We start from the raw sequence: 25,788 nt of genomic DNA, 5'->3' as shown, positions 1-25,788 counted from the left end.
GCAAAAATAATCTACCTCTAAAAGGGTGCTTACTATCTGATCCACTGGAGAAAAAAATGTGCTTTGTTGCTTAGTAGAAGTTTGAAGTGAACTTAAGACCCAAAATAAACTTGTCTGTCTGTGTTGTGCTGTGGTGGCCAGTTTTGCTGCACTCCTTCAACTGATCACTTGGTGCGTGTCCACACCTCTCAGCATTTGGAGGAGTGTAGCTTGTGAGTGCAAGGTGATGCTGGCTCTCAGTGCATTGGACTGTTCTGCTGGGTTATGAGGCTTCACTGGGCATGAATGGGGTTCCTGGTCAGGCCTTGCAGTTCCCCCTTCTGGCTGCCTTTGTTTTCTCACTGTGAATCCGGAATACCCATCAGATCCTGCATTAGCACAGTCCGCTGATGGTCACCCCATGCATCTGATGCTTGCTTCGACTGCCCCCAGCTATACACAACTGCAGGGCCTGCCCACACCTGGTACTGCTCCAAGGTCAGAGCATAATTTCCTGATTAAAAACAATATTTATTTACTGTTTTGCCTCTGAGTAAAGCTGCACAAATGATGAATGAATTTAAATCACGGTGTTTTTTTTTTTGTTGTTGTTGTTCTTTACACTATTTGTTGCCATAACACTTCATTTTACAGTATCTAAGCCTGTCAAAATGTACTTTTCCTCGGTGTGACGACACGCATTTTTAGTGCAAAGAAATAGCCTATTGAAGGTTGGATGGTGCCATAATTTTGACTACTTTACCATCAACAGTTGCATACAAATTTGTTCTTTTACAAGTGTGACAACAGTCAAAGAAAAATGGTACAAGAACACCGTGCTTAAAGACAAAAACCAGACTAAGAGCTTCATGTAAATATTAGTTGATAGATTGATTTCAGATTAATGCAGAGAAAATTATTTAAGTGTACTGATTCTTAATCTGCTTGTAACAAAGTGCCTAGTTAACTGTAAATTCAAAGCAGGAGGTGCAGGTTTTTTATTTTTGTGTGTTATCTGTCACTCCAGAGAAGTAGAATGTGGAGTTGGCTCTATGACAGAATCTATAGTGAAGATTCATATATGGTGAAGCAGCAGAAGTTGTTTCCATTGTTTGCCTTATTTCTATTATCTGTGGTCTTTCTGAAAAGCCAGGAAGATTAACTGGAGGAAAGAAAACCGCCACCAGCAAACCTTCTCCCCCCTACCCCCTCTCCAAAACAAACAAACCAATAAAACCTCATCGCTGTTCTTTCCCAAATGACAAGGAGAGGCTGGAGCCATTGAGTATTACTTAAAACTGAACATTTTAGTTACAGGATTATAGCAGTTTAAATAAATACTTTTAGCTATGTTTGAAAAACAAGCAAACAAAAACCTTAAAAGTCCAGTATTGAGAGTTTCTGTACATAGCTCAGTAAGAAGTACAGCTTTGTCCTGGCAATCTCAAATTTATTGGCTGGAGACTCGCATTTATTGACTCATACAGAGGAGAAACTGAAATACACTAATTTTACAGTATTCTTAGTTCCTGTTTGTGATTAAAATATTGAAAACATGTTAATAGTTTCTGTCATTTTATTGTTCATCTGCAGCACTTTTTGAAACTTTTAGTTTGGTGTTATAATAGTCACAGGAGCTTCCTATACACATCAGTTGACATGATTTGGATCTACGAGCTGCACAGTTTTCAGACCCTAAAACATTCCTTTCTCATTCCGTTCTTTCTTGGAAAGTGAATGTTTGAATCATAACATAGTAATCCAGTGTTCTTTTTTTTTTTTTTTTTTTTGCTTAACTACATGCATATTACCACTTCAATAGTGAAATAATGTATTTGTGGGGTTTTTTTTTTGTTTTTTTTTTTAACATCTCACTTACCTGCAAATGAGAAAATGTTATAATAAAACGAGTAGTTAAGTTTCAGGCTTTAGTTAGAACAGTTCCAAGCTTTGTATTTGTATGCATCTTTCCTCAGTCCCTTTCTACCTTCTGAAGGATCAAAATGTTACTTTTTTCCTGTTTATCACCTGTATGGTGGATTATGCATCAGGTACAAAGTCCTGAGGGTGTACATATTTTGTACTCTTGGGTAAAAAAAAAAAAAAAAAAAAAGCTTTAAAAGAAAGTTCATTACTGAATCTTCGGGAAGGAATGGTAGGTTGGAAATGGCTATACTGTATTGTCACTGTTTTTAGGCTAATGTATGATTACTTTGACCCCAAACTATTTGTACTGATAAAAAAAAGATTGTGTAAATCATTTCAGAAAAGTAAAATATCTGGACATAAATCTGTTTTGAAATTCTCTTCCTACTAAAACTCAGTATGCTTGAAAACTGATTTCTTAGACTGATAGTATTCAAACCACAGTTATTCATGTAAAAGCAGAAGTTTTCTCTGAAGAAACTCCTATGTTCTCCAGTATTTATTTTGTTGTAACTTAGCACACATAGTGTCCATATTGTTTGGCTAAAATCTCTGTTCAGGTATGCCTTCTAATTTCTCTTCACAACCTGTGGAGCTGTTTCTTGTGCTTTGGTGGTAAGATTTTGATTTTCAAATCTCCAAAATCCACTTTGAATCATTTTTGTTTTGCTTTTTATGTATACATTATTATATGTGCTACAGAATGCTCACTATCCTTGTGATGTTTTTTTTTCTGATTATGGTATCATATGAAATGTATGATTAATAAAATAAAAGATAAATGTTACATTTGTTACCTGCATATTACATCATTTCTGTGATAGATAATCCATTTTAAATCTTTAAAGCAGCAATACTAGTAAATTTCGTTTACATGCTTCTGACTAGTTTTCTTTGTTGTTCAGCTATTGTGTCTCATTTTCGTCTGAGCCACATTTCCAATTGTTCTGTGATTGACATGCTGGAGAGATTGACAGTTACCCCCTAGTGCCTGCTGTCTGGAGATCCCACAAGCAATAATGGATCTTACACCAGAATTTAGCATCAAATATTGGCTTTCAGTGTCAAATGGGTTAAATTTAAATGCCGGCTAATTGTAGCCATTTTGAAATCATATCCTTAAACAAAAGCATCTTTTAGATATTAGTATGTCTAAGTCCTATGTAGGTCACACAATACAAATGTCTCAAACTTGCAGCAGAAGTTAGTCATTACATTTGTGGCTGTTTCTATCTTTTCAAGAATGCAAATAGTCCAAGTCAGGAGAACATTAGGAAAGTTTCTATATGTGGCAAGTAAACCAGGAAGTCCCAATATTGATCCTAATTTCATGATTCTGTGTTTCAGCATTCAAACTGAATGTGTTTATCTTAGGCCCTAATGTAGTAAATGGTAGTCCTCCTGCATGTTATCTATGCATTCTTAGCCCTGGTTCTACTGAAAAACTACACCTCTTCCCCATCCCTTAAAACAAAGCTATAAGCCTGTGGGATGCTGTGTGCTGGAAGTGAAAATTTGTGTGAACTTGTAAAATTTCTTCTGTGCTAAGAGTGATCTCCAACAGAATCTTGGCAGAGAAATATGAATTCTTGTTTCCCAAACCCAAATGTAAAGAGAGAGAAAGTAAGAAAAAGTATTTTGGAAGAAGAGAAAACCTAATTGTGGAGTGTTGTCTTATACTGATAGCATTTTTCTGAAACATTATGATGCTCTGCTCAGAGTTAGAACAGGATTCTGTCCTCGTTGTCCCACATCCCCCGTGTGACTTTGAGGAGGTAGATGTGTAATGCAGCATAAAGAGCAATGTTTATGTATAACTTCTACTATTAGATGCAGCAGTAGTGACTGCTTAACTCAGTTTTAATTTTCAAAATTAGTTAGGATGTCTCAATTTGATTTTAATGAGTGATCTATGGTATTTTAATGGAAATTCAAGAAAGATTTACCAAGATTAATAATAATTTATTCACTGAAATTTAGATCACCTTTTTAATACGTAAGGTGGGACTGTGATGTAAAAACAAGAATAAATGAATGTTTGATTGTGAAGAGGTATATTTAAGTTATGCTAAGCTACAGTTGATTTTGATGTAATTCAAGTTGTGTTCTGTATGACTGGAAGTAATAATGTGCCTTTTCCAGTGTTTATATTATAGTTCCTTGGTTTTTGGATGAAAATAGAAATACTAATAAGCAAGAATAAGAAGACACTCCTTATCTCTTAATTCAACCGTCTGGTTGCTCACATTTAGAAAGCTTTCAACGTAAATCTATAACTATTAATTAATCAGATTTTGGAAACTTATCTCAAATCTTGTAATAAGATATAGGACTTCTAATTTTGTGTTAACTCGATAAATAAATTTTAGATTTGAATCAAATTATTGGGAGAGAAAGGAAACTTGGTTTTCATTTTTTAGCACTTCAATAGCAATTTAAAAAATGTATATATATTAAAAAAACAAACACAAAAAAGTTGTTTTTCAGAACAGTTAATGTTACCTTAATAAGTTCATGTTGAGAAGAGTGCTACCTGGCAATTGCCTTGGTTTGTCCATGCATGCACTGCTCTAATTAAAAACTCTACATTCTTCCTTAAACTTCCAGATTGCTGATGTGAGTGAAGTGGGTGCATGCACTCTTAAAAAGCTGTAGGTGGTGATCAGAAATGTTTTCCTAACCATTTTCCTTTTTAGGTTGTCAGTAAGCATGGTAATCTATAGTGTCAATGTTATTACATTAAAACCTTTAGTACATTAAAAAAATTTACATTCTAAGCAAATATTTTATGTACTGAAAAATCCTGTATTTCAAGGAAGCAAATGTATCTTAATATTTTTTGGGGGAGGTTAAATGAGAAATTAAAACAGAGCCATTGCAATAACTTGTTTGTATAAGGATGCTAATGTCATTGCAACATTTTCTTAAAGGATGCCAGACAATTATATGTAGAATATAAAGAAACAAAAATGAAGGAGAAAGAAGATGCCCTGGCTAAGGCTGAACTTGAAACACTTCAGAGTGAGTTTTTATCACTGTCTTAATAAACAAAGATGTAATATAATTACCCACTCAGTGAGATGTATGTGAACAAATGTTTTTATAATCTTCTATAATAATGTGCTTTATGTATTTCTGCAGTGCTGTTAAATTTAAATGGGCTTTTAATTTTGTGTCTGTTGGCTTGCTTCTGTAGAAGCTTAAACTCAGTTTATAGCTGGGTGGTATCAAGAAAAGTATGCTTTGCTGGGAATGTTGCTTTACAGAAGAGGGAAATCTCAAAAGCATAGATCTTGAAGTGTGAATTTTTACAAGGGACCTCTGCATTTTCAACATTCCTGTCTTATTTTCTTCTCCTGTAATTATTTAAAATAATATATTTTGTATTTCTTTTATATAAATTGAGTTGATTTTCATGATACGAACAGAAAGTGAAGATAGTTTGAATTTCTAGAAGTGTGGGTATAGTCTTTGGAGAGGTATTCTTGCTATTGTTGAAATAAATGTCTTCAAAGTCTTTACACTTTTATAAAAGACTAGAGAAGGCAATTAGCATTTTCCATAGGAAAGTATTCAGAATAATTATAATTAACTTCCTTACTTCCATTATTTTGTTTACACAATGATTAAACCTACCCTCTTCTGAAGACAATTTTTAAAAACTTTTGTTTGTATTTTTGTGCTTGCTTTTATTTTCTATACTTAACTGCATGCTTTTAAGTTCTATTCTGACAAGTGCATTGAGTTGGCTATAATAATTTACTAGCTTTGAGTACACATAAGCCTTTAGACGCTTAAAATATAGCTGCATTGTTTATATTTACAAAATAGCTTAATTTTAAAAAAATTAGTGACAAGATAAACTTTGAGCAATAATTCTGCTAATAATTCTGTTACCTAAACTTTTTTTTTTTTTTTTTTAAGAAAACAGGCAGTATTTAGCATCTCATTGAACACTGTGGACCCTTGCCAAATCTGGCAGGATTGTGCATTTGCAGCTGTATTTGAGATACTGATCAAAAAATGGGCCCTTGAAATGGGTCTTGACTTCAGTTATGTCAAAAACTTGCTAGATTGCTGGATAATGATGTAGTGCATTGTTGAGTCTAAATGGGATGTATTCTTCATTTAAATCCATGAGCTACTTTGTATATATTGTTTTAACAGGGTTAATTTTGAAAACAGAAGTGCAGATGAAGGTGTTGAGGTCATTAAAATTATACTTTGTGTGTTCCTATGTTTCACTGAATGACATTTGTGAACTTCTCAGTGTTTCTTCTCTGTGCATATCTGCCAGGCATCATGTGAGAGTTGCTGCTTTTACCTCCTCTTCCGAGGGCCTCTGCCAGTAGCAGTATTCACACTGAGAGGTTGCAGGTTTGGTGCCCTTGCCCCCTCCAGGTCTCCCTTGAATTGTCGCAGAAGCACTGCCCTGTCCTCTTGTCACACCAGGGTGTGACCTGGCATCTGACCCCTTTGTCCATCAGGAGGCTTGATATCACACATCTGGAGCAAGAGGAGGGATTGGTAGTCCCCACCTGTAATTAGTGGAGTTTGAAATAGGGCATAGAATTAATTTGGTCAACTATAGTAGTACTGCTGCTGGCCATCAGTTGCTTTTTCTGTAAGAAATGACAAGAAAAAAAATAAGAGATGCATCTATGTTACTGTAAGGGAAAAAACCCACCAACATTCTTTTTCTTGAAGCCTGCATGCAAAGCATCTGCTAACATTGTTTATTTCATCATATTGTTCTTCATTGTCCTCTTTGGATAAGCATAACAAGGTTGTAAATCTTCAAATGTGTATTTAGTGATCACCTGCCCCCATTCTTAATTTTGGAAACAATCCATGGAGTGTGAGTTCCTAGTAACAGTTCCATCTATCTAATTGAGTAAATGCATCTCATGCAGATTAGAAATAGCTACTTTACAGTGTTTGTTTTTTCATGACCTAATTGCTGGTTTACCCCCATGTCTGCCTGCTTTCCTGCTGAAAACATTCAGTCATCTATAGGCTCCTTGAACTAAAACCAGGGAAGGGTATCAGAGGAGGAATACACAGTTTGCCAGGTGGGAGAAAGAATGGTACTGAAATGTTGTTAAAGTGCTATATTTGATAAGGAGGGTGAAAAAGTATATCTTGGTGAATCAAAATTGTTCATAATTCTGACTTATTTTGTTAGTACTTTGCACTATTTATGTTCTTAGTTCATTCAAAACACTAATTACCTTGCAAAATATGGCAACTAACAGTACTGACTTTATTTCTAGGAAATATATTTTTTTGTGTGCAGTTACAGGTATCTGTGTTTTAGCCACCAGAACAGAAAGGGTTTATCTTCCATTTTTTTATATCCTTTTTAGGTACCAGAACACAAAATTCCTCTTTAAATGAGTGCTTTAATTAATGCAACTGTTACCTTTTCATTTTTAGTACTGTCACATTTGCATATAATCTCTGCATCTGGCAGTGATAGTCTTGGTTTTTCATAGTCCTGGGAAGTGAAATAGAATATATATGTATTACCTGAACTGGCTAATTAAACTAAAGATGTAAACATATATTATCAGGATAGATGACTCTGAGAGTTTTTAAACTTAAATTACAAAGTTTCAGTAGTTTTCAAGACCAATTCTAGCATCTATCTGGGACTAGTTCTCTGTGAGGTTTTCATCAGTGTTTTGGATAATGGGCTTTGGCTTGTATGCTAAGGCAGCCTGCATATGATGCTAAATTGAGAGGAACTGAGGTCCCTTGTTTTGTTCCAGAGTAGAGGTGGCCTCATCGTGTCCTATAGCCCCTCACGAGGGGATTTGTTTAAATAATTAATTTTAGTGTTATATAGTTGTATCTTAATTTCAGTGTGGATTTCTCAAGCTTTCAGGTTTTTATTAGTAGCATTTTTCAGTGCTTAAAATCTACAGACAAAGACAAGTTCTTACTTTCTTTATATAAAAACACTTCTTTAGCCCTTAATTTTTGTCTTTTTTGTACTGAATTGTTTTCCATTATAACAGCAGATATTGGACCCTGGCTTTGTACATAGGGTTCTAATATTTACCATCTTCTAATTATAAAGTCATGTTTATAGTGTTATCACTGTTCTGTTTACAGAATCACTGATTACATTAGCTCCCCAACACTGATAGCTCATTTCTGATCACGTGTGCTACCGTAACTTTAAGCTCTACATCAAAGGTTCCTTGCACACATTGCATTTAAGTGCAGATGTGCCTAAGGTCCTAAGCTGTGTAATTTTATTGGTGATCCAAAATGCTTTTGATTTGAATAATCCCAGATTGTCTGCCGGTCTATGTTCCTAAATCTTACTGTAGTTTCCTCTTCTCTGTAAACAGTCTTGCTGAAGTTTATGTAATCCAGCAATATACTGAAGGTGACTTTTCATTTATTTCCAAATAAATGAAAAACGTGTTGGATAATTGTGTTTAGTATTAATCCCTGCCAAGATGCAGTATTCACATGCCTGCTTAGCAGTGAGTTGCTGACAGCAGGTTTGGAGAAAATTATTTCATATAATGCATGCTTTTTTTTTGTTAGCGTGGGTGTGAATGTTCTGATCGCTTAATTGTTACCTATGAAGCCTATTTATGGCAAACTCAGTATCATCTGTTTTACTGACTGTTTTTGCAGGCTTGCCAAAGGGATTCCGAACTTGCAGCTCAGGTGCTTTTCCCTGTTGTATCAGCTAGTCTGTATGATTCCTCTCCCTGCAAAACTTGCTTCAAATTTAAAAAACAACAAAAAAGTTCATCTTAACAGACAATTTTATGAAGTTTGCTTGAAAGAGGCATGTGTTTTATTTTTCGTTTCTTGAAAGGCAGATTAGGTAGTCAATATTAAATGCTTAGTCATGTCATTGGAGGAGGTATTTGGGGTGAACAAGAAACTTGGGGAAGAGTGAGTATTCAGAGAAATAAAAGTCCTCAAGTCCTCATGAGGCGTTTTTTATGAAATTGAGGTTATATTCATCACTAAATATGCTTTTATTCTCTTTGCTCAAAAATAAGCTAACTTCTCAGTCTCTATACAATGTATGTATTTATCTGACTCTGCATTCATGTAATCCCATTGATTTTATTATGAAAACAAAAATGTGTATTTTTTTTAAAAAGTATTTTCACCATAATTTTTCGATATTGAATTTGTTTACTCAGTTTTTTCAGTAGCCTAAACTTTAGGACAACATTTTTTTCTAGACTTTTGGATCTGTTGTATTGTATCTGACTGTGTTGATGTACATGGCGGATGAATTTTTTGTGTCATGTTTAAGAAAATTTTAGTGCTGTAAGTGCTTGTTTGTCTTTTATAGTTACGTAGGTAAATGAACAGCACTGAAAGTAAAAAAGATTGCAGTGCCATATCTTAGTGACATGCCAAAACAGTGCTTGCTGTCTGCCTGTGTTTGTTCTTGCTTATCAACACTTGGGATAACAGTCAGTGTCCTTGCTTTCTGTGATTTTTTTTTCAAGTCATCATTGTCTTTTTTTCTGCGAGTTTTTCTTGATGCTGAAATGGAAGGCTTATAGGCCTTGTTAAGAGAAAGAACTCCAGCTTCATTGCTTGTACCTTCTTTGCAGAAGTTCAGCTTTTTTTTTTTTGTTTCTTCTTTCCTGTATGTAGTAGTCTTTTTTTCTTTGGAATTTTTAAATGCTGTTATAATTCTTTAAGGTTACATCATCTGACAGGTAAAATTAGGATATATTCTTCTGAAAACTTAAAAAATATATCAGGAATCTGTACTTTAATTAAAATGGTGCTATTCTTACATGGCATTCTCAATTCAGAATGCTAGGTGATTCCTCGTTGTCTGAAAATGACAGCTGGTAGATCCTAAAGCTAATAACCATTAGCCAGATACTATCAATTCTGCCGTTAATACAGTAAAATTTAAAGTGATCCTAAGGCAGAAGGACCAACAAGTCCAAATTATCTGCAAGTCATTCATGAAACTTCAGTGCCTGAATCAGTATGCCATAAACCAACAAAACATTTAGCCAGTTCTGGAATAGTGTTGAAGGCCTTTAGAAGCAGTGAGTGCTGCGTAGGTAAGACAGTCAGCTAATTGTTGTACCCTGCACACTGTTTAAATGTAGCAAACAAATTATATCTCTTTTTGTTAACTGTAAGATATAAATGCACTGTAAAATTTAATCTTCTAGTGAATAACTTTATGGTTGTATTGGTGGAAAATACAGAAGTTTAAAATCCTTGTGGTATGAATTCAGGAAATGACTAATTTTTCCTACTGCAGAAGGATGAGTAGTATCTAAAAGTCAGTTCACAGAATATAGTAATAAAACAGTACCTGTGGTGCTTATGATATTGGATTATCCATTGTTGCTGCCTTTTTTTTATTCTACCAAATGAACTGGAGGAGTTAGTATACTGTATCTTTACAGATAAAGTATATAGTATTCACAGAATATAGCAGTGAGACTAAGATGTTCATTTACCTTGTTGAGCTTGAAATCTGGCTCTGGTTTCACCAAGACCGTCCAGCTCCACTGTATTTAGTTGTGTGAGCACCAGTAACTCTAGCCGTAATTCAGGTCTGCTGGATGTTGGTGCCCACATGGGGCATAGGGATCTAATTGCATAGTCTAAACCCAGCACCATTAGGAAATTACAATATTAAGGGAATACCTGTGTTTCAAAACTTTATATCATATCACATCTTAAGATTATGGTTGTGGCAGCAGCATCAGGCCCAGTGGTCTGTCAGGCCTTAGCTGATAAAGGATTCAGCTCTCTAGAAATCATTTAATACATAAAAGACCTGATCCTTATTCTTAGAGAAAAGCAGCAAGTCAGGTCATGAGTGTCTTTTGGTCTTCTTACTGAAGTTCTGATAATGAAAATGCAGCATAGAAACAGGTAGATTTTATTCCTAGGTGTCTGCTGTGGACTTCTGATGTTGATGTTCAGTGAAATGAGTTTTCAGAGATGTGTTTTCCTTTCTCCACCTGAAAGAAGCACAGGAGTCAGTTTCCTTAAGTTGGAGCTTAGTACTGTGCATCATGACTTCTGAACAGCATTCTTCACAGGTGCACACAAACCAAGTTCCTTCTGGCAATACTTGAAGCCCATTAATGCTCCTCCAAAACTCCTAATGTGCCATTATTTTTAAATTGTAAATACATCTCCATCTGCCTTTTAAATAGTAAATATTCACCTGGCTTTTGAAAATTCTGAGTTGAAGCTGTTTTCAATGAGTTTTGGGGAGTCCTGTGTTAAAGGTGCTGTGACTTCAGTTCTTTTTATTTTTTTTAATTCAGTGTGTATGGCAGCCACTGCAGAATATAAAGGATATGCTGAACTTGTTCATCTTTTAGTATCTGCATGGGAGAAAGCAGAGACAGGCTTTTTAATTCTAGCTGAGAGTTTGTTTGAGAATATACAGCCATCTTCGTTAGGCGAGATTTCTCTTTGCTTTGGTAGTTAACAAACAGAAGGATGTCTTATCTGCTGTAGCTCTTTCTCACTGATCTGCCTGAAGAAAGTTTGGATACTGGCTTTGATACTGGATTTTAAAATGGGATGCATTGCCCTCAGGAAATACTGTTACAGAATTACTTCTACAAATAAAGAAGGAGCCTAGGTGACCTGTGTAGAGGTTGGGTTCTAAATTTTGCTATTTGCATCTTTTGGGAGGGAAAATTAGCGAGCAGTAACTTATGAGGTGCAAAATATGTGAAAAATCAATTATATCAGTGTTTTCAAGTAATTCCAAGTGACTACTTGTGGTATATTTAATTATTTTGCAGTTGAAATACAGTGATGAAAATTGTCACTTAAGGTAACTTGCTAGAATATTTTTGTTGATGTATTTGCAGTAAATGGTTTGTGAAGTCGTTAATTGTACTTGCAAATCTGAGCACTGACTTCAGAAGCTACTGCATGTAGTGGTGTTGGAAAAAAAAAAAAGATAACAATTGATACATATGACTTGGTTATTTAAAAAAGAAAAAAAACACTTTTTGAAATAGGCAAAAATTTTTGCACCAGTATTGTCAAGACTATTCATGCTCCAGTCGTTGTTTTTCTAAGTATTCAGTTCCTAGGAGCATGTTTGTCAAGTCCATGAAACATATCCCCAGTGCTATTCTCATATATATGGTGTTACAAAAAAGAACTCTGTGTCAGTGTCTGTAGGGAGCAGTTGTCCTCTTTAGGAATTAAAAAATAATATTTTTTTACAAATCATGAAAAGCATACTTTATTTAGCTGATTGGGTTAATATTGGGGTATGGTTACAAAGGCAGTTAGATAAATGTTGATCTTGTGGCTCACTGCTGCTGAAAAGTGTGGTTCTCTTTCTTGCCCACCATCTTTAACTGGCTTGGATATTTTCATTTTGTTTAGAGTGTGAAAGGGTAAATTCCTACTAGATTAGTGAATTGAATTTTTTACTAAATGATTGGATGGCTGTCAAAGCAGAAAAGGAAGAGGAGCACACAGGCTTGAATTAGAGAGCAGAAAGGTGGAAGCAGTGCAGAACTGCTAAAACTGGAGAGAGGAATAAGAAAAAGGAAAAAAAAGAATAAACTCAGATATAGCCGTGGCTTCTGAGTGCTTCCTTGTGCTCTAGATTCTTTTTCTTTCTGATCCTCTTACTCCCTAGATTTCTGTCAATTTTCAGTCAATCTTGAGGCTTTCTTCTGAGATCATGTAGTATATTGGATCTGTTTTCAGTTACTGGATTATAGGTGGTTGTTTTCCCTCCTACCTTGGTGTCTCTTGGTTTGCGGATCTCATTAAATTATATGTGAAAGGCTTAGAAGCAGGAAAGAGTGATCAGTTTGGGAAATGAGGTCCCACATTTAAATATTCCTAAAGGTATGATGACAGACCTATTTGTAATTAGTGGAAACTGAGAACAGTGAAGCTGTCTGCTGGCTCAGCTTTTACTCTACACAGCTAACCATAAAATAATACAGAACTGTCTAAAACTCACTTCTCTGCCTTCACTGTTTTTGTTTTAAGGCTAGCAAGACTTTGGAAATCTTGTAACCACTCCCTGTACTTTTGCTTCAACTAATCTTAATTGTCAGATGGTGTAGCATTTACAGGAGGTAGCTATGTTTTTGAGGTGCTCTACGTTTGGTACTGTTAAGTCATAGCTGCAGGTAGACGTGGTGCTAAGTATATACATTGCTATTTACTTTTCATAAAAATAAAATGATTATGCAGTTTAAGTTATCTATTTTTACAAAGAAACTGAAGACCCTTCCAAAATGAAAACCGAATATAGCATTTGGTGTTGAGGAGCTAAGCCTGCTTTGAATTCATACTTCCCTGTAGTATTTGAAGCACTACTTTTTCTATTTTCTTTTCTGTTTCTGTGTAGAGGAGAAGAAGCCTAAAGTCAAGAAACCAAAATCTGAATTCCCTGTGTACACTGTTCTGGAATCAAGTGCATACATACCATCATATGACCATGGAACTTCTATTGAAGAGATTGAGGAACAGATGGATGACTGGTTGGGAAACAGGAACAGAACACATAAAAAGAAGGCAAGTTCAAAATCTTTAACATAGTTATACATTTTAAATGTTTTCACTTGCTTGCCTCTTAAGAAAATGGGATAAGTACAACCATATTTGTGTATAGTTGAAGTCTAGAGAAATTTTAATTGTAGGTTAGAGATTATATCAGTGTTCAATGCAATTTGTGTAATGATACTGGAGATCTTGTTGTAATAAGATGTAGCTGATTAAATCATATGAAAGCTCTCTGTGGCTTCTAATATAAATACTATTCTTGTTCACTAAAAATTAGCAGAACATAGTGCTGTCAGATTGCATGAGGCTTGTTTCTCTCTCTTAATTGTGGTTAATAACATTTTGCTTTCCATAATAGATTCTTCTGTGTTTTGAAAAAAACAAAACACACATACAAACCCACATGTTCTTAATATCCATGTGCATTTCTTTTTGATTATGAAACTCCTGATATATTTTGTATATTTGATCTGACTTATAATATGATATATGCCTATTGCTAAGATTCTTGCTTCTTGATTCATGCTGGTCAGGATTCTTCCTGTGATTAACTTCTGGTAAATTTTATTTAAACATACTGGCTTGAGAATGTATAGTTTTCATCTTAGTTATACAGGTGACAGGAAAAAAGGTGTTATAAATTGGTCTAATTACTTGAAATCCTGCCTTATTCGACCAACTGAGGTGAGAAGGATTGCATTCAGGGTGAAGTTAGGGCAGCATGTTGACTTCAGTGTCAAAGTAGCAAAAGAAGTTGCTGTTGTCTGTTTACTGTGTGCTGAAGATTTTCTTACTCTTTGGTTGTATTCAGACCTGTGAAAAACTGTCTCCTTTTTTAGCCAGACTTTTTTTTTTTACTAAAATAAATTACATTTTGTGTATCAAACTTAATCATCTGCCAGTATTGTATTCCTATGTTTCAAGAGTCCTCAGTTGACAAGTTTCTTGCTATATGTTTTTGTGCCTATTAATTTTTTCTGTCTTATTTGTATATATATTTATATATTTATGTTATGGTTTTTTATATTTCCATAACAAATTTATTCTTCAAAAAGCTCAGCTTTTGACTTCTGTGTAAGGAATTGAAACTCTGAATCCTTATACACTGGAGCATAGTTGCACCCACTTTCTCTTAAGCAGGAACTCATCCTTAATTCTGAGATATGCTCTTAACTCCCAGACAGCTTATGTTTATAGTCGTTGCTTTGTGTACCTTAATGCAAGAAGTCCTTGTGGCTGGAGTCTTTCCTTGGATTTCCTTTGGATTTTTTTATTGGATGAGACTGAGTCCATTGCATCTGTGATTTTGCACCTTCAACACAGAGCAAGTAGAAATTGTGTTGTCAGAGACACTGTTAAGGGAACAAAAGTTTTATGTTCATCCTTTCAGACATAAGAGTCACAGAAATGAAAATGTCTTGAAGAACTCTTATTAGAAGGTAAGTAACTTGTTTTTCTATGTTTATTTGTGGAGGTTCATTGTTAAAGCTGATGAAATTGATTTATGAGCTTATTTTTTGAATTGCATTCTGTTACGAATGGAGTTAACATTTTAGGGATTGTTGGGCAATTTCAAAGTATACTGTCTGTGTAAGGTATTTGACTTGAACAAGCTGTGATGAGGTGTGCTTGACTGCAGTGCAACTTTTGATATAGTGGTACTGAGCAGCAGATCCATGAAATGTACTAAGAATTTGAGAATGTACGTTTACTGGCTGTAGTGGCCTATAGGAGCCATTCGTATATCAATACAAGGATGTTTGTGTCATGTAATCTGTAATAATCTCACTGGGAAAATAGCTGTACCACAAGTGAGTTGTTTCTGACTTTCATTCAGTGCATTTTCTGTTTTGGGAAGATGTCTTTTTCTGCTACACAGCGCAGATATACTGTGTCATCTATCCATAAATATTAATATTGGAGTTGCTGTCTCTGATGTTGGTATCCCAGGTCTTGCTTTACATTGTCCATGGGCTCCTTTGCTCTGTTTTCATTGGCTCATTAGAGGAGTTGCCAGTAATCTATGGACTTGTTTGGGAAGTTCTGTATCATGCCAAATGACCAGTTTGAAAGTTTATCTACACTCCCTGGAAAACTAAGATTCTCTATTTAGGTATCTTGAAGATGTATAAAAGGAAAATTTAAGATTTTTATTGTTCTATCTTCAACAGTAGTCTGGGCATTCCTCTGATGGTACTTATCTAGGAAATATTATAGAATGAATGAACAGAAAGAACAGATCAGAAATAAATTTTGCAAATAATATATTCTAAATAGGAAAGGTTGGATAGATTGTGTTTTAGCCCAGTAACTGGATTGCATTGTTTTTCCAGTCCATTCCAGGATGTTTTAGGCAGAACAGTAATCACTTCATGTTACTTACTGCCCTTTACAAATATATAGAGAGAGTGTTATTTGAAACAAATTTAGGTTCAAATTTAAGAACACATGAAGAGGGAGAAGCATGTTACATTTACTATGTTTGAAACCTTTTTTTGATTGCCTGTCCTATTCCTGTGCTTATACTGTTGAAAATTGTACAAGCAGACTGAATTGTATTGTAGAGCATGGAAATGGAGCAGTGAGACTCCTGAGACCTTTTTTCTGTATGAGAAATCACGTACTTTGCTAAGGTTAAATTACAAATTCATTGTAACTCTGTATGTGTTTAACAGAATGAGTAATGCCAAATAGTATTGTAGTTGAGATATTTTACAGATGGTATAGTTAGAAAGACTACCACGATGGAAAGAGACAATCAAAACAAAGGAAAATGCTCACCTGTGTCCTGGGCTCACAGGAAAGAGATCCTTCCCTAGTGGTGGTCAGCTGTTAAATGGGGTCTGGGAGAGGTGCAGCCAGGCTCCACCCCTTCTGGTTACACAGGTGAATTGCCTTCACCTGTGCTCCCATGGCTGACTCAGTGCTCACCTCAGGTGATCAAGCAGTGGTTCAGGCCATCATTCAGCAGTTCCCATACACTCTGTTTATGCAAACTGCATGACTCAGAGCTGAGAGGAATGGCTAAAAACTCATTCTCACGCCAGTGACAGATTCTTTCAGTACTTTGACAGAGTTTTATTCCTAAAGTTATTTTGTTTGGTCATTGAATGTTAATACTTCCAGATTATATCTTCATTCGAGTTATTAAGAGCAGATAAGTAGCTAAATTTACTTAACTTCAGCTTCTGATTTTTATCTGTCACCCAGAATGTAATACAATAAGTGTTCTGTATGTGCTTGTTAAGAATTGAGGAAAATGAAAAGTTTCAGTTTCCTTTTAGGTTGTGTTATTTTGTTGACCGCCGTATATTGTGAAGTATCGCATTACTTTGTAGCTAATTAACCCTTCATTTTCCTCTGGGCAACCTGGTAAGTAGGCGTGGAATTAAAAAGAGCATCTGGATATGTTACATTTGAACTTGTTCTGTCCTTCCTGCACATATTCATGCAAAAATATATGCGTTTGTCATTTCTGGACTCGTTCTTTTGATGAATCATTTCTAAGTAATTTCTCTCCGCGTGGGATTTCTCTCGTAATCTTCGTTCTGATCAAATTTTACATGATTTGTGACACACGTTTTCATGAGAGTTCATTGTTTGTGTGAATAATGTGTTGATGCTGCAGGAAAATCTAGGCCCTTGAGAAATCAATGTGAGGTTTATCATGGTCCTGAGTGGGTCCAGGAACATAATTCCTTTTGGTTTACAAATTCCTCATATTCTCCCACTGGAATCTACTCTTTATTCATCTCTGAAGATAGGATTCCTAGTTGTTCCTCAGTGAGGGATGAATACTTTTAACCTTTTGATATTTACTTGCTCTGTTAAGGGGAAATAAAGGTGGAGAAAGACAGTGCCTGATCCCTTCCAGCTGGACCAGATGTATCGATTAAAAAAAAAAAAAAAAACATGTTTCTCATTATTTTTGTTTTTCATGTAATCCTGCAGCACTTCTTGGCATTTGGGTGTTTTTGATATTGCTGGAACACCTGGCTTGATTTTACTAAAGTAAGAATAGCAACAACTGTTTTTGTGCACAGGGATGGGAGTTTTAGATAATGTGCATCTCCTGCATTTTCCACACTTTGCAATTAAACCTGATTCTGACACTTTCTGGTTAAAATGCTGTTTGTGCTTTTTTTTTCTTTTGGACCATTTTTTCATTGTACTTCATAGATGGGGTGCTGATAAGGTGTGAAGAGTTTTACTTGAAAGCTAGCTGTGTAACAATGATATAAAGTAACCAAACTTTCCCATTACAAAGTAGGTTTCTGCTTCACAACTTTTTAAGGCAAAAGGCTGTACAAATGCTAGATTGTTATTCTGTTAGCTTTAAGAGTATGGTTTTGACAATTAAACGTTAGTTATTTTATAATCTTGCTCATTGCATAATTGCCAGATAGCCTGCCACCTGCTCTCTTCTGCCTTGAATCTTCCCACATCTGTGCTGCTTTGAAATCTGAGTATGCGTTTTCTTTAGTAGCAAATAACATGGTGCTTGTTCTAATCAGACATCATATGACGGATTACCTGAGTACAGTTTCCAGGCTTTTAAAAAATGTTAATGCCTTAAGCAAGTAGTTTGTATCTTAGCAGTATTAAGGTGCTGCATAAACCAGATGTTTTAATAAGTTGCTCTTTGAGGGGAAAGGTTATACTACTTTAGTGTGCTACCTGAGGTCATCTAGTTTTGAAATACTCAGTTTTCTTTTTCTATGCAGTGAAACATATAGTATGTGGTAAGCATGTTTGTGTTCTAACTCTTTTATTCCTGGGACAGATAAATGTGAGCAAATGGCAGTCTGAGGGTTGCTCCTGTTGTCCTGCTAGTGTGCCTCGACCCTGACCCAGAGAGATTGCTGTAGGTTGAGAAAGTAAATCACTCTGTATGCCCATTGAATTTAAGCCTCTATATTGAGACTGCCAGCAACCATACCTGTTAGTGTCAGTTATGATGCTATTCACTAGGAGCTAGCCTGAGCTCATAATACATTTTAACCTGAACTCCAAACTCTCATCAAATGGTGATGACTTTGAGTCACTATTGATCTGGGCCATATCGAATTTAGTGACCCTGAGGTGAAAATCTCAGTATTCTATTACCAAACCCTTAAGCAATGTAGTTTCACTGAAAAGATAACTTCGTTTAAGAAAAAAAAAATCTGCATTAGCACGGTACTGAAAGCGTTAAGTCAGAAGACTGTAGGTTTCCTGTAGTTTATTATGCTTTGTGTTACTGCAGAGGATGCAGTCTTAGCCCAACTAAAATATTGTTTTTTCCATTTCAAAATAACTCTACAGTGCCTGTCCTATAGGTAACTCCTACAATTTTCATATTTACTTCAGAGTTAATGAAATTGATGACATATACATACTTCTGAAAGTAGTATTGGTGCCTACTTCTATAACATACTCAGGCTCTTGCCTGAGCTCAGTGAACAAGTGCAGAACTACATATATACATCTTTCTTCCATGGAGCAGAAAGATACTAGTAAGGCATTCATGGTAACAGCTGAGATGGTGAGGAGAAGACACTCTTCTGTTACTGTGTTTGCAAAGTAGGTGATAGGACTTTATTAATGCATTAGATGGTTGCCTCAGTTATTCAAGAACTGGATATTTTATCCATCCAGTGCACACATGATATTGATTCTCTTCCTTTTCCTATTCCTCATTACAAGCCACGTAGTAATGGACAAAAGAATACTTGAAAAACTTCAGTATCGTCAAACACCATACTCAACAGCCAATGGCTTGTTGATTTTATGACTTGCCTTTTTTGTTTACTTCTGTGACTGTTGAAACAGAGCAGTTTCTTGCAGAATCAGTGCATTTTACAGATTTCTGGCCAAATAGTATTTGTTTAATTTTGTTGAGGAAGAAGTGCAATTTTCTGCTTTTTGAATCCTCTTTCCCTGAATACAAAAAATAAGGTTTCTTTTAGGCTTGTACCTTAAATATTTATGCCGCTATGGACTTTACTTTGTACTTGAATACCAAAATATTATTTTTAATTTGCATTTTTCTTGGCTATGAGGACCTACATTTCAACTGCAGTATTAAACATGCATTGTCTTTAGTTTTCTCAGCATTTCTTATGGAAGGATGAAGTTGCAGATGATTATGACAGAATCCTTGAGTGACATCTCAAATTGGTGTCTTTAGTGCTATGATAGATAGAGATTAAAGAACAAACTGCATTTGCGAATACAAAACAAAGAATAGGAATTATGCTACTGATATTTTCAGAGAAAACGAAGTTGTTATGGCTGGCATAAATGCCAGAAGTGGCTTTCAGAAGAGTTGGAGAGTTGGGATATTATTTCATAATAATTAATAGTATTATTTCATATACATTTCTGAACACTTTCTGAACCACTGCTAATGTAAGAATGTGGAATTTATGCATTTCATTTTCTGTCTTTTTTCTTTGACCTATTACTTTAGTGTGGATAGGTTAACAAAGAATAGGAAACTTCTTATTTCTTCATTTATTCTTTTATTTATAGAAGGTGTTGGTGTGATTATATGTAATTCAGTAATATTTTACTCTCAAATATACTACATTCATGCTGCCTGCAACTAGATATCGTAATATATGTAAGCAGGAAAGTTATGCTGTGAGTCACTAAGGAGATTATAGAAATATAGTATAAATTATTTGATGTGAAATGGAAAAACGTGTAAAAACTACATACTTACATGAACTACCAGAATCATCTAGATTGTAAAGGAAACCAGCAGTCCAAATACATGTTCCCATAAGGAGATTTTCAGTGTACATAATAATATGATATATAAATGCTGTTATACTACCTTTTATTTAAACAAAAATTAAAAAAGATCAGTGGTGTATATGTACTGAATTAAGGCCACATAATTTATTTTTTCCTGATATTTCCTGATCTTGATTTAGTTTTTAATCTTTTTGTCTAATCAAATATAAGAGGATAGGTGCTTGTACTGTATGAACTAATACAGTCTGATTTCAACACCATGCTGTTGCTGTGTGGTGTCAAGTTATAGCTTTCAGACATGATTTATGTGCCTTGCAGCCATAATTCAATCTGACCACAGTTTTACACGTGCTTTTTTTTATATTTAGTCTTCAGTTTTGGGAGCTTGAAAACCACCCAGAAAATAAGTTGAAAACCACCCAAAAGCTCAAGTTAATTGTTTGAAGTGTTAATCTGTGCAGACAGATGTACAGGGTTTTTCAATTCATCTCTGTTTTAGCACAAGGCAGCACTATAACCTCTGTGTAGACGTCGGCTTGTGTCCAAACCAGGGCTGTGTAACTTCTAAGGCTAATGTCAGTTCTGTTACATTAATTTCTAGGACTTGGGATGGATGTCTTAATTTGCTGCATGTCCCAAGCCTTGTTTCATTTCTGAGACTGACATGGTCACCTATTGCAGAAAGACTTGATCTTGGACATAAGAGAAACCTTGAACTTGTGAGTGATAGGGACTTGATCTTTCCCAATTAGCCACTAAAAATCTAAGTCTTGCTGTTGGAAGTCTCTCTTCTGTTTTGAATCTTGTATCCATTTTACATACATTTGCAAGAAGCTGTTGTAAACGTTAGTCTTTATTGCCCAGCCTGGGAAGAGGTAGAAAGCAATCACTGAGGCTGCTCCAGCTTGGCCCATTTGGGTCCAGGAGGTGCTGGAAATCCCGACTTCCCTTGTCAGTGCTACCTCCTAGTCATCTCCCAGTATGAGCAGTCGCTCCAGTCTTTTAACATAGAAAGGAAGAGTAGAGGAGTAAGAAGGAGATTACAGTTGTGCCTCTACAGGGTAGGAACTGGAGGAAGAGGTGAAAGTAGTTAGTGTGAGCCTGTCCCATTTGCTCCTGCCCCTCCAGCATAGCAGGGTGAGCAGTCCAGCTATGACACACTGTATCCTTGAAATTTCACCAGAAAAATGAAAGGCAGGAGCTATAAATCTATAAAAATCTATATATATCCCTAAAATGTTTTTTTTAATAGGATTCACAATGTAGGGATCAGAAAGAATTTGCAGTTCATGGCGTTAATTTCTGTAGTGCAATACACTGGTTCTGTTCTCAGCTTTTTGATGTAAATTTGAAATGTTTGGACCTTCGTGAAGTAGTTACTTTTCTTGGTATGTGTTTGGCTGTTCTTAAATTGGAGAATGAAGCTAGCTTCAAATAAATCTAGTTTCAATTTATAATTTAAAATATATATTATTTTTTCAGTATTTCTGTATTGTCCTTTCCAAACAAACCAGTTAAAAAAATATCCAATTAGGTTCAGCATCTTATTTTGTTGCACAGTGTTGCTTCTTTCCTTCTCTCCCTGGGAAGTGCAAGACTTATGGTCACATTTCTGGATAATTTCTATGAATAAATTATAATCAAAGGTGAACCCCAGCAACTAAATGTACCAGGTGATGTGAGTTGTTTGGCTTTTGTTTATCCAGTAAAGATAAATGTGTAATCCTGCTTTGCTGAGGAATGACTTAATGCTATTGTCATAAGCTTTCTGCCACTTAGAGATTTTCAGAGAATCTCAATCTGGTTATTAGCCATTTTCTGTATGGCTTTTGACAGGCAGGATGCAGTCTTGAATATATCACCTTTAGTCTTCAAACCCTCTGTTGAGCACAGTTAAGTGTGCAATTGTATTCTATTTAAATGAATAGGAATTGTGTCCATATTTGGAGTGAAGTGCTCTTTGAATTGGGATGCAAATTATTTGGCCTGAACAATTCTTTATAAAATGTTGCAGGGTAATATATTACTTGCCCAAACCTGCAAAAAAGGAGAGCACTCTTACTGATTGTGAGAAATTGTACATTGTGATTGAGGTTTGTTTATCATGTTGGCTATTGGCCCTTACCAATGTTTTCAATAAAAAATATGGTGCCTGTGCTTGAGATGTACGTTGTCAAGGAGGGGAGGTTCATGCATCATTTTCAGTTGAGTGCTGTTCTGTGAAAGGAAAACCTGTGTTTTGCTTCAACCCTTGGTCTCCTACAAAGTGCACTTACTTATGAAAACAGCAGATTTTGTTGTGTTGTTTAGCATCAAATTTTTTCATACATGGACCTAGTTAAGAAATGTCAGCATTCTGACCATCCAGCATTCCTACAGAGGTGCTGTCGTCTTACTCATGAGAGAAAGTGGGCCTGGGTTCATTTGTTAAAATCATACATGAACGAAGAAAACACAGTGCTTCAAATTTTACAATTTTCTAGGTGGTGCTGGTAATTCACATTGGAAATTTGAATTATAACAGAAAATAATGTCAACGGAGTGTCTAGGTAGTAAGTTAGTAACTTTACATTTGTTGTGGGTTTTCCTGTATTGTTTTTTTGGGGATCCAGAATACCTCCTGTATTCAAGGTAAAAAATAAGAGATCAGAAAATCTAGGCTGTTCTAGGAAAGAACTGATGATAGTCAGAGCAATATAGCAGTGCTAGTAAAAATAATCTAGTTGCATTGGATGCCAAGGAAGAATGTAATTCAGATGGTGTTGAGGTAATTCTGATAGAAACAATTCAGAATTATGAAGACAGGCAAGGGTCAGCATAGCAACCACTATTTCTGGATAAGCCATTTAAAGTGAATGAAGGTAGGAGAATCACATTGATAGATGCAGACTAAGGTAAAAAAATAAATAAATACAAAAATCCAGAAATCATTGGGATAAAATCTTTTTTTATCATAAAGCACACTCGGAAGGAAGACAAAAAAGCTGAACAAAGGAGAGAAGCGGGCAGCACTGTGGATCAGTCAGTAGGACAAGCAGCTTAGTAATATCTTGTATTCTGTGAAACAGTCTTTGAGATTGAAGATGGTTTAAAATACTGAATGCTTTTTGATGTCATATGTTAGTAGTTTCAAAATCCCCATAACATGCAGTGTTATACTGAAGTGCATTAAGGAAGAGTGAGTTTTGTATTGATCAGACTGTTACGTGTTTGAGACTTGCTTAGTCTGCCTAGTATTTTGTGAAACAAATAATAACCTTGCAAGTGAAAACACACTGTAGTAATAAGGACTAATCATATACTTTGATGTATCTGCATGGCTTTGGGTTCACCTTACATAGCAAGTTGAACAGTATGGCCAAGGTCTTACAAACGCTTGATGCATTTTAAGAAAGTTGCCACCAGCAGTCTGTTGTGGACTTACAATCTTACACATTTATTGAAGTTTATGAAAGCTGCAGAATTGTTTTCCTGAACATTTAATAGATGTGTGTTCTGGAAGACTTCCAGTGTGATCTTCTCTATCAAATGGAAATTCTTTCAAAACTGCATTTAAATACCCGAGTAAAGTGTTGTTTAGAGAGAAAATTAAACTAAAAACATTTGGTACCTTTCTTTGGGAATTTGTCTCCACATTAATGTATCACAGGCCAAACCTAATTACCTATTCAACCTATACTTTATTTGATCTGCATGCCTGAGTGTCCTACAATCAAATTTACTGAAGAGCTTCTCACTTCTTTCTGCATTAAAACAATTGCCTTGAAGCAGCTAACAATTAAAAAATAAATGAGTTAACACTTTCTGTTAAGTGCTACCATTTAAGTTGTAATATGCAATTAAAAACTACATTTTAATTTCTGTTCAATTACATTGACTTAAGGAGTAATTTTAGTGTTATATTTATGAACCATTTAATTGTGACATTTTTTCTTTGGCTTCCTTGATGGAAAGTAGATTTGATTTTGAAAATATAGGAAGAAATAACCTTTTAAATCTTTTACCCTCATGGTTTGCTATAATGGTGAATAGGGAAAAAAAAGGAAAAAAACCTTCCACTTACACAAATCAGCTGGGTTTTGTATAAACACTACAGAAAATTTTCATTTTCAAGTCATGAAAATGTCATTGAATTATTTTTCATGTTTTTAAAGATTCACTGTATAGGAGGAACATTCAGATTGCGCTGTGAAAACACTGGTATTGGAAAACGTACCTGTGTGTACTCTGTGATGTTAACTGCTGTATGTTAAAGACACTTGCATATTAAATCTAGAATCGGAACCTGGTAGAACCTCACCCGTGAAAACAAATTGCAGAGCAGCTGCCTTTTGAAAGCTGTGTATTGGTGTAAAGCATCTATCTCTAGCAAGTTGGGTTTACTGTTTCTTGTCTTCAGCAGGTGCCTTCATGGGAGAAAGTACATGGTGTTAAAGGGCTGGTCAATTTGGAAGGATGAAATGCAGGGCCAATGTCTACCAGTGAAAGCCAGATAGGTTAAAATGAATCTAGCAGTATAGCAATTATCTTGTGAGTTAATGGCTCACCAGGTGTGTCATTTTTAAGGCACTTTTTCTGTCAGATGACTAATTACTACTGTTCTGGAGTATCTGCAACTTGCTGAATGCAGTAATAACTTTAAAAATTGTCTTGCTGTTTCACGTAACTGCTGCTTAGCTTGATTTATTTCTCATCCTTCTCCCCTCTTTTCTGTCTGTGAGAACACAAATTTTTCAGTGTTAAGGTATGACTTATTAAATGTCTATGAATAACCTGGCAGTATCATGTAAAATACCCACAGTTTCCTGCTGAGGTTAAACACCCAATAAAAGTAATAATATATTCATATGCAGTATTATTTATGTTGTTGAATAAGAGTGAAAATGAGATAGGGAGACCAGAAGACTTCATCGCTGACTCTTTAACGAAGAAATGGACTCAACTTAATTTTTAGGAAATACCTGACCCAGGTTGGAGCCAGCTGTGAAGAAAAGAATATCTCTTTCTTGAAACATTTGCTGTTGCTCTCAACAGAAAACCTGGTATTAAGGCAGATGAGTCCTTTTACTCCTGGGCTCTCCGTCTTCTTTGGGAACTGTTCAGTACTTACATAATTTATATTGTTAAATACTTGAAGGCTTTTAATACTGGAGCATTAGATATCATGTGAGGAACAGTATAAGCAAAAATGGTTATGGCTAGGATATTACCTTGACAAGCTTATGATCTAAATGAAGATCATAGAATTGCTTAGGCTCGATGAGACTTTAAAGCCCATCCAGTTCCAACTCCCTTTCAAGGGCAGGGCTGCCCCCAGCAGCTCAGGCTGCTTAGGGCCTCGTCCAGCCCAGCTTTGAACACCTCCAGTGTTGGGGCATCCATAGCTTCTCTGGGCAGCCTGTGCCAGTGCCTCACCGCCCAAAGCTAATAAACTGTACCTCCATATTTACAAAGAGTTGCTTTAAAAAAAAATAAAATTAAGTAATGTGTATTCCTTATGTTCTTTCATAACTATGTAATATGTTGTTTACATTTTTTATTTTGCTGAAACCAGAAAATATCCAACTGAAAATCTGAAGAAAATTTAAGGAAGATAATAATTGAATTAATGTGTCT

At 35.4% G+C, this 25,788-nt stretch overlaps 1 protein-coding gene across 1 annotated transcript in view; it reads left to right on the top strand.

Moving 5' to 3' along the window:
- DNAJC1 (DnaJ heat shock protein family (Hsp40) member C1) overlaps positions 1–25,788 on the top strand; it is a 91,483-nt gene that overhangs the window by 45,955 nt on the left and 19,740 nt on the right. The window contains exons 7-8 of the mRNA XM_065731387.1: positions 4,836–4,926; positions 13,277–13,443. Coding sequence (XP_065587459.1) covers positions 4,836–4,926; positions 13,277–13,443 — 258 coding nt within the window. The remainder of the gene's footprint in view (positions 1–4,835; positions 4,927–13,276; positions 13,444–25,788) is intronic.

This window comes from Cyrtonyx montezumae, unplaced genomic scaffold (assembly GCF_038088225.1).
Source record: "Cyrtonyx montezumae isolate F1298 unplaced genomic scaffold, pur_monq_1.0 scaffold_14, whole genome shotgun sequence".
Taxonomy (NCBI): Eukaryota; Metazoa; Chordata; class Aves; order Galliformes; family Odontophoridae; genus Cyrtonyx; species Cyrtonyx montezumae.
The sequence above is the reverse complement of the archived record's forward strand: the minus strand, read 5'-3'. Positions and strand labels throughout refer to the sequence as shown.